This window comes from Neomonachus schauinslandi, chromosome 3, assembly GCF_002201575.2.
Source record: "Neomonachus schauinslandi chromosome 3, ASM220157v2, whole genome shotgun sequence".
In the NCBI taxonomy this organism is placed as follows: Eukaryota; Metazoa; Chordata; class Mammalia; order Carnivora; family Phocidae; genus Neomonachus; species Neomonachus schauinslandi.
The window spans coordinates 148,058,452-148,067,711 of NC_058405.1; the positions used below are offsets into that span (position 1 = coordinate 148,058,452).

Consider the following 9,260-nt stretch of genomic DNA (forward strand, 5'->3'; position numbering starts at 1 on the left):
TGACTATTTTCCCTGTGCTCTGCCTTTTATACCTGTGACTTATTGATTCTGAAACTGGAAGACTATATTTCCCATTCCCCTCCATCACTCATTTTACCCATCTCCACCCCCTCCTCTGGCAACCATCAGTTCGTTCTCTGTATTTATAGGTCTGATTTTGCTTTTAAACACAGATAGATTTAATTAAGTCTATTTAAATTAAATCACAGTGATGATTCCCTTGCCCTCTAAAAAAGCCTAATATGAAGTAAGATATCCTTTTGATGACATAAAAGCCAACATTTTACAACTAAAAACCTTAATACTCCAAGTTCACAATGCAGAAATAAATACTGCTTTCCAACAGCATCTGTCATTAAAATTCAGGTACAAGTCTGTTACTAAAAAAGAGTTTGGTAAGCAAGGTAAAACTTCTATTCAGTACTCTCCCCAGAATACTGCTAATAAAGAGCTAGGGGAAAGAAGGTTGAAAGCCAAAAAATCTATGTCAGCAAAATGTTCATAGAGTTTAATGACAAATATAATCCTGTCCCTTCCAGTTTTCCTAAGGAGCTCCACAATTCTGCATCATTTGGAGGTCAGTGCATAATTCTGACATCCAAGGTTATTGTAACAGTCAGAAAGAATGTTCTCAAGTGATAAAAATTTCTAACTTGTCAAACATTTAGTTGTTTTATTTCTCAGGCAAGTTATACTGGCAAGTACATCTATGGGAGACTTTACATATCCTTCTTGATCATTGTGGACAGGGAGTTTTCAACTAAGAAACAAAATATAAAACATCACAAAATCATATACTTTGCAAAAACATAGAACTCTCCAATATATCCTATCCAGGGGATCTTATGGGATCCCTTCAAAAACAGTGTCAGTAAAGCAGGGAGGAAAATTGGACGTATGCTTCTTTATACACAATAAAGGAAAATAATGAATTCTTAAATATCATTAGGATGAGAAGCCTCTTCATCCAAAAAAGAGACAACAGACGTGTCAGGGGAAAATTAGCATAGAAAATAAAATAGCAAATATAACACCGACTAGAAAAAAAAATTAGCTAATTATATGCTTTCATCTTTGCTTACGAGAGGAGTAAAGCCTAATTTTTAAAGAAATGGAAAAGTTTAGGGAATGCCAAGAGTATTTTTTCACGCATTATAGCTCTTTGGCATAGAATCTATATGCATTTATCCAGATGTTATGGATGGAAATTATGGGATTTGATGGTAACTGGAAGTGCATTTGAAGTACAGAACAGTAATAAAATGAAAATGGATGAGTATGTTTGGAAAAAAACAATTCTATTTTATTCTTTTTTTTTTTTTATTTTTTATTTTTTTTATTCTTATGTTAATCCCCATACATTACACCATTAGTTTTAGATGTAGTGTTCCATGATTCATTGTTTGTGCATAACACCCAGTGCTCCACGCAGAATGTGCCCTCCTCAATACCCACCACCAGGCTAACCCATCCTCCCACCCCCCTCCCCTCTAGAACCCTGTTTGTTTTGCAGAGTCCATCGTCTCTCATGGTTCGTCTACCCCTCCGATTTCCCCCACTTCATTCTTCCCCTCCCGCTACCTTCTTCTTCTTCTTTTTTTTTCTTAACATATATTGCATTATTTGTTTCAGAGGTACAGAATTCTATTTTATTCTTAAAGGAATTTAGGATCACACTGTGTTATAAGTGCCAAAACACATTGGAGATAAAGACACAAGCACAAAATTGCCTTTTTCCTAAAATTCACACTTGAAATAAAGTTACAGTAGAGTGAAATTTCCTAAAAACAGTTTTGATGTGAACTATTTAATGGTCTCTAAAAGATACATTTTAATAACATATATAGTATAAAAAAAGACTTTCTGACTATGCTCGGGTGAGTATTCCTTCCACAGGAGGTGATTGTGAAGTGTGTCGGACATGGTGGGTAAGAGCATAAACTCTGGATCTTGCGGACAGGGGATAAAACTCAGGTGTATCATGTGTGAACTTTGTGACCTTGGACAGGTGACTAAACTGGCTTGCCTTATCTGTAAAAGGTAAGAGTCCCCACCTTGAAGAATTCCTGTGAGGATTTAAGTCGATTAATGAAAATGATTGTGATCATTATTACCATGTAATTCTGTACAGAGTTTACTCGGTTATGATTATACTGACCATCAATACTGACCATTTTTTTTAAAGACTTTAGTCATTTGAGAGAGAGAGAGATCATGCGTGGGGGCGGGGGAGGCACAGAGGGAGAGGGAGAAGCAGGCTCCCCGCTGAGCAGGATCATGACCTGGTGGAAGGCAGACATTTAACCAACTGAGCCACCCAGGCATGACCACTTCTGATGCCAAGTGGGACTATTCTTCTTGTCTCATGAATGATATCAGCTCAGATGGTGCCTTAGGTTGTGTTAACACTGCTCAGAGACCATGAAGAGATCACCCTGGTTGCTGGGAAAAGGAAAGGACATGGCACTAAAATTCATTTAGCACATATGATACAATGATAATTGTCTGTTTATATTTGGATTAGAAACTTAAAAAAAGGGGGGAAACTTTTGATCCTCTCAAAAATCTTATAGGAATTAAAATTTAAAAATATTTTATAAAGAAACTTAAAGTACAAAGTACCTAATTCATTTTTTGAGATGTAAATTTCATTCAGAAAATATATTTGAAGAATTATTCAATTGAATGAACTAATAAAAATTTAATATTATTCAAATAACTTCCAAGTAATTCATGCTTTAGAACCAAGATTTTATTTCTGTTACGTGTTTGTCTTTTTGTTTTATTCAAGATTAGTATAAGGAAAAAAGGTCATTTAAAATTATACAAGGATCATGTTAATCCTTGATATTCTTTTAACAATTATATCATTCTGAAACCTGTTGTTCAGACTAAATGCACCAGTTCTCAGGGAGTAATCATAAAAATAAAGTTACCATTTTGATCTTCCTAGAAGATCAAATTTACTTAAAGCGACACTCATGGTCTCATGCTCATCATTAACTCATCTAAGCACATTTTCAAAGTTTGACAGTAGGGTTCCAGAACTTAATTATAATCCCTAGAAATAAAGAATGAAGGGGCATTTACAGATCATCTACTCTTTTCTTCACCGAAAAGCAGAGAAAGGAAAAGTGGCTCCCAGTTAAGTAAAAATAACTAGATTGAACGTGCAGTGACCTAGCTTCTAAGGCCCAGTTCTGTCATTATTTAATTTCCAAGAATGATGTGTGAAAACTGTTTAGTTGTGAAAATTTAAAAGAATAGTAATACTACTACGAATAAGAAAAAATAAAAGTGTATTCCTTTGAAGTTATTAAAGAATAAATGAATACATGTGATATAAGTCTAACTTTTGTTAAAAGGAAGTTCAGTGGTATTGTTAGGATTTCCAAAGAATCCCACCTTCTAGTTCTCAAGAATATCCCCAGTGGGATCATGCATTAACTTCTTTTGCATAATATGACTCCCAAGTGTAATGGGAGGGAACGCGCCAAGAAGAATGGGTCTGGTGGCCAAAGAAGCACTTCCTTGGTACTCAGCAACATTGAACAAAACAAAGAGCAACAAAAGCCTCCCTTCTACCCAATAATGCAAAGGATTGGGAAGAAATCTCTACTTGGCTGGTAATGTCATATGATAGTTGCAATTAGAACAGCACAAGCAGAAATGAGAAAGAGAAAACAATGGGAAAGAAAAAAATAGAGAATATAAGAGAAAACATGAGTGCTACCATACAGCAAAAATCATGCTCCTTAGTCCAATGCCCCACAATGGAATCTCAAGCTATATGTACACAGCACGGCATACTGACTTAAGAAAAGAACATTTATTTGGAGAGTAGTTCCACGGAGAAAAGTTTACATACAAAAAATAATATTAACTTGTCTAACATCACTTATTTTTCAGGGTTTCTATACAGCTGAGGGTTTAGCTTTCTCTTTCAGTGACATAACATAAATTGTTGCACTTATTATTATGATTCGATTTTTACTCATTTATGAAAGTGAGAACCACTTTTAAAAGCTGGATTGTTTCCTTATCGGTATATTATTTAGCCTCAAAATGTAGTAGGAAGAAAAAAAAAAAAAAGTAGTGTGAAGTAAGTCCTCAATAATTCCTTGTTGATTTTATCTTCACTAATTCATAATGATGAAATTATATTTACTCCTATTTATACTAAACCTTTAACTCCTTCACGCCCATTCTAATTGCATTAAATATTGATTTTAATGGCAATTTAAAACATACATTATTAAACATAAAACACATTGCTCACATCTATTGAACTGTTAAAAATGATTAGATCTATGCCATTTTTGTAACATTATGCATGAATGTATTTGACTTCTAAACATTATCACTAATTTAAGTAATGAAATGTACTGATATATCCCCAACTTAAGTGAACTGGTATTAAAATGCATTGCCGGGCCGTGGTGCTGGGAGCCTCGCGGGCACGGCGCCGTTACTCGCGGTCGGGAGTTGGCGGCCGCACAGCGCGGAGCGCACATCGCGCCTTCGCAGTAGCAGCGGCAGCAGCAGCGGGGGCGCCCCCGCCGTCACGGCCCCTGCGCTGGTGCAGCCGCCCTCGCTCCCTCTGCTCTTCTTCCCTTCACTCGCACCACGGCTGATCAGTTGACCGAAGAACAGAGTGCTGAGTTCAAGGAAGCTTTCTCCCCATTTGACAAAGCTGGCGATGGCACCATCACGACAAAGGAACTTGGAACCGTCATGAGGTCACTGGGTCAGAACCCAACAGAAGCCGAGTTGCAGGATATGATCAACGAGGTGGCTGCTGACGGAAATGGCATCATCGACTTCCCAGACGTTTTGACTATGATGGCTAGAAAAATGAAAGATACAGACAGTGAAGAAGAAATCCGCGAGGCATTCCGAGTCTTCGACAAGGATGGCAACGGTTACGTCAGCGCGGCGGAGCTACGTCACGTCATGACCCACTCAGGAGAAAAACTAACAGATGAAGAAGTAGATGAAACGATCAGAGAAGCAGTTATTGATGGAGATGGGCAAGTCAACTATGAAGAATTCGTACAGATGATGACTGCAAAATGAAGGCTTACTTTCAACTCCTTTCCCCCCTTCTAGAAGAATCAAATTGAATCTTTTATTTACCTCTTGCCAAAAAAAAAGTTCATTCACTCATTCTGTTTCTATATAGCAAAACTGAATGTCAAAAGTACCTTCTGTCCACACACACAAAATCTGCATGTATTGGTTGGTGGTCCTGTCCCCTAAAGATCAAGCTACACATCAGTTTTACGATATAAATACTTGTACTACCTTAATGATAAGGAAGCACCTAATGGACTCCTTGCAGTTCCATTTGCTCATGATTAATACACTGTTTGGACTGGCCAGTTTTTCATGCATGCAGCTTGACAATTGAGCACAGTCAGCCATTTGTATTAAAAACAAAAAATGAAAAAAAAAACAAATTTAAAACTTTTTCAAATGGGTTCTAGTTCAGTTTGTTAGTATAAATTGTCAGAGCTGGTTTACTGAAAACAAAACATTTAAAATTGGTTTACCTCAGGATGCTGTGCAGAAAAATGGGTGAAGGATAACCTGTCTAGACGCAGCCCCACTTAGCAGGACGGCCCTCTCGTACTTCCGGGCGCCCCCACCCATGGTGACCATGACACTCATCGTGGTGGCATGCCGTGTGTGTTGGTTTAGCGTTGTCCCGTGTTGTCTTTGAGCGAAATGGGTGTCAGGCTGTCAGCATTCACACACATTTTTTTTTTTTAAACCTTTACCAAGGGAGCATCTTGGGACACTCTGTTTTTAAAACCTCCTGAACCATGACTTGGAGCCAGCAGAGTAGGTTGTGGCCGTGGACTTCAGCACAAGCATCAACATTGCTGATCAAGAAATTACAATTTACGTCCATTCCAAGTTGTAAATGCTAGTCTTTTTTTTTTTATTCCAATGAAAAAAGACCATTAACTTAAAAAAAATGTATTGCCAGTGCAAAATTTTAGAAATGTATTGTAGTACCCCCCCAAATCTTCCTTCTTTCCTTCCTTCTCTTCCGTTCCTGCTGCCAGCCCCATACTTCAGTTTCTGATGATTTTAAGATTATGCAGTGGTTTAAGATGATGAAGTGACCTTCATGCCTACATTTTTACCCACTTTAGCAGTTCCTGTGTGTTTCTGAAAAATTAATGGTTCAAAAGCATTTATTCCATGTGTCATTCTCCTATTAAGAAAGTCCATTGGTTTTCCGATGGAATAAAATCCACACTTCTCACCCTAGCCTTTAAAGTGTCCCACAGTCTGGCCACGATCTAGCTGCAGTTCTGGCTGTGTGTCAGCCAGAACCGTGAACTTCTCTAAAACCACTCGTGACCTGTGAATATTTGATTCCATTTTCTCCATCTAGAATGCCTCTCCTTCCATTTGTGTTTTTTGTGCTTGAAATATTCAGCCTCAGCCATGAGTTAATTACCTTTCTTACTGAGAACGGGTATTTGTATCACACATTTTGCTTTAATCACTCTATCATAGTTTTGCAAATATGTTTCATGTCTACTTCTATTTGGTAAACTACTATCTAACAAGGGTTATTTTGTTTTCTTTGCAATCCCCTCTCTGCTCAGCATCTTGCCTTTCTCATAGCCGACTCATTAAATATTAAACTAAAATCATCGAACTGAAACGTCAATGTGCCTTATTTATCTCTTTCATGATTTTCAAGCTTCCATGCTCAGCACTGAATATTAAATGTTCTGAAATTGATATGACTTAAAAAATACTTGAATTGTTTTTACTGAGGTATAATTGACATATAATATTATTTTCAGGTGTACAACATAATGATTTGATATTTGTATACACTGCAAAATGATCACTGCAGTAAGTCTGGTTTCCCACTATCACCATATAAACTTACATGACATGCAATGCAATATTGTTGACTATGGTCACTATACAGTACATTACATTCCCATGACTTATTTAATTTATGAATGGAAGTTTGTATCTCCTGACCCCCTTCTCCCAGTTCACCCACTCCCAATCTCCCTCCCTCTGGCAACTACCAATCTGTTCTCTGCATCTATGAATTTTGTCTTTTGTATGTTTATTTCGTTTTTTAGGTTCAATGTATAAGGTTTGTCTTTCTCTGTCTGATTTATTTCCCTTAACATAATACCATCCATGTTGTGACAACAATCCATGTTGTCACAAACAGCAAGATTTCATTCCTTTTTATGTCCAAGTATTCCATTGTGTGTGTGTATATATATCTTCTTTATCCATTCACTCATTGATGGACACTTTGGATGTTTCTATATTTGGCTATTGTGAATAATGCTGCGATGAACATAGGGGCCCATACATCTTTTCAAACTAGTGTTTTTGTTTTCTTCAGATAAATGCCCAAGGTGGAATTGCTGAGTTATATGCAGTTCTATCTTTAGCTTTTTGAAGAACTTCCATACTGTTTTCCAGAGTGGCTGCACCAATCTACATTCCCAGCAACAGTGCACAAGAGTCCACTTTTTTCCACAGCCTTGACAACACTTGTTATTTCCTGTCTTTTTGATAACCATTCTGACTGGGGTGAGGTGATATCTCGTTGTGGTTTTGATTTGCATTTCCCTAATGATTAGTGATGTTGAGCATGATCTTTTCCTGTGTCTTTGGCCATGAGGGCAGGATCGCAGTGGCAGGAGAGGGCAGGGCTGGGGCCAGCAATGCTAACAAGGTACGGGGAAAATGCAGAAATGGTGCCTGCCAATGCCTCCATCCCTGGGGAGAGTTCTGACAGACGCTTGTCCCTCCGGCACGTGCTTTAAGTTTAGCTAGTGAAACTCCTTCACATACGGTGTAGGTGCTTTTCAACTTGCTGCTTTGGGGCTGGGTCCGCAGGTAGCTAAGTCTGAACAGTCTAGTAGAATGAAATACAAACCAGGTATAATGAAATTTTCAGCATCTTTGAGTCAGAATTTAATGATATGGTGAAAGGTGATCTTTGAAAAATTTTTGGTTTGATTTGCATAATTCATTAAGTCTCCATATGTCTCCACATGACCTTTTATATATCCTACGAGCTGCTAAAACATTTGACATTTCTTATTTGCTAAGTTTAAATAATTCAAGCAATGAATTTTCCAACCAGTGGCAATTGTTTTTGTCTAAATATCATTTTATTAGAACCAGAATTTATCTTGCATGTTGCTGTTTTACCCAGCGAACATTTGCATAATACTAAACATTTGTTGTCCATGTTTTTTGTTCACACCCTTCAAATTCTTTTAGCCCTCTTACTCATCAATTGGCCAAGCTGAAAAGATTTAGTTTTTTTCATCTATTTGAATAAATCAGTACCATATTTTTAAAAGAACCTTTCTATTCTTCATGTATTCTTCTTTGTATTCCTATCAACTTTTAGAAGACTGATAAAACATACCTGGAATAATACTCAAGGTGGTTTTAAAAGAGAAATACAGAAACAATAATTATAACAAAATTAAATATTCAAGGGCAAAAAAAAATGGCTTCTAACAAGTGTTCCATTATCAAACTACATAATTAAGACAAACCTGTTCTCTATTACTTCATAGGATTTGGCAGAGGAAGACTTTGAACTGTGAACTGAAGAAGAGAGAGGAAAGAACCATGAGCAGATAGTTTACAGATGTGTTCACTAGGCTTTTGCTAGTGTGCGCTGAAGTCTGAAGAAAATAACTTATAATTGTTCTTTGAATTTCACGTGTTGCTTTATGTCAGCATGCAAAAGTTTCCATTGACATAATTAATTTAACATTAAATCCCACCTTCCCACTCTTGCTTGTGGATGGAACAACCACACATACTGATCAATATTTATCTTTGACTATCTAACATCTTTTTAAACAATTGAGAGTAAGCGCTGGGAAACAGATTTTCATGGCAGCCTGTATAACCTCTGCATTATCGGAGACTCAGACTTGATGTGGTGGCTGCCTCTCACTTTCCCTCCCAAATAAATTCTACATGTTCGCAAAAAAGAAAACACTGTATGCCAAGGTTGTGGAAGCTCGCTAGTGTAAAATTTATGAAGCTTAACATGTAGGAGAATCTTAGGAGATATTCACCATACATTATGTGAAAAATACCCTCAACATAAATCATGTTAGGTGGTGTTTAACAAAAAATTATTTAAAACAACAAAATATGGATTTTATTATTTATAAAGCCTTTTCTAGGTGAAAAGACATAATTAGACACAAATAAGTAACTGGTCAATTTAA

The 9,260-nt window shown here is 37.0% G+C and overlaps 1 protein-coding gene across 1 annotated transcript in view; it reads left to right on the forward strand.

Annotated features, from left to right (window-relative positions):
• Positions 1–5,143, forward strand: part of LOC110592076 (calmodulin-1-like) — an 85,645-nt gene extending 80,502 nt beyond the window's left edge. Inside the window, exon 3 of the mRNA XM_044913615.1 lies at positions 4,531–5,143. Within this exon, the coding sequence (XP_044769550.1) occupies positions 4,531–5,076 (546 nt within the window). The 3' untranslated portion in view covers positions 5,077–5,143. The remainder of the gene's footprint in view (positions 1–4,530) is intronic.
• Positions 5,144–9,260: the final 4,117 nt, after the last annotated feature.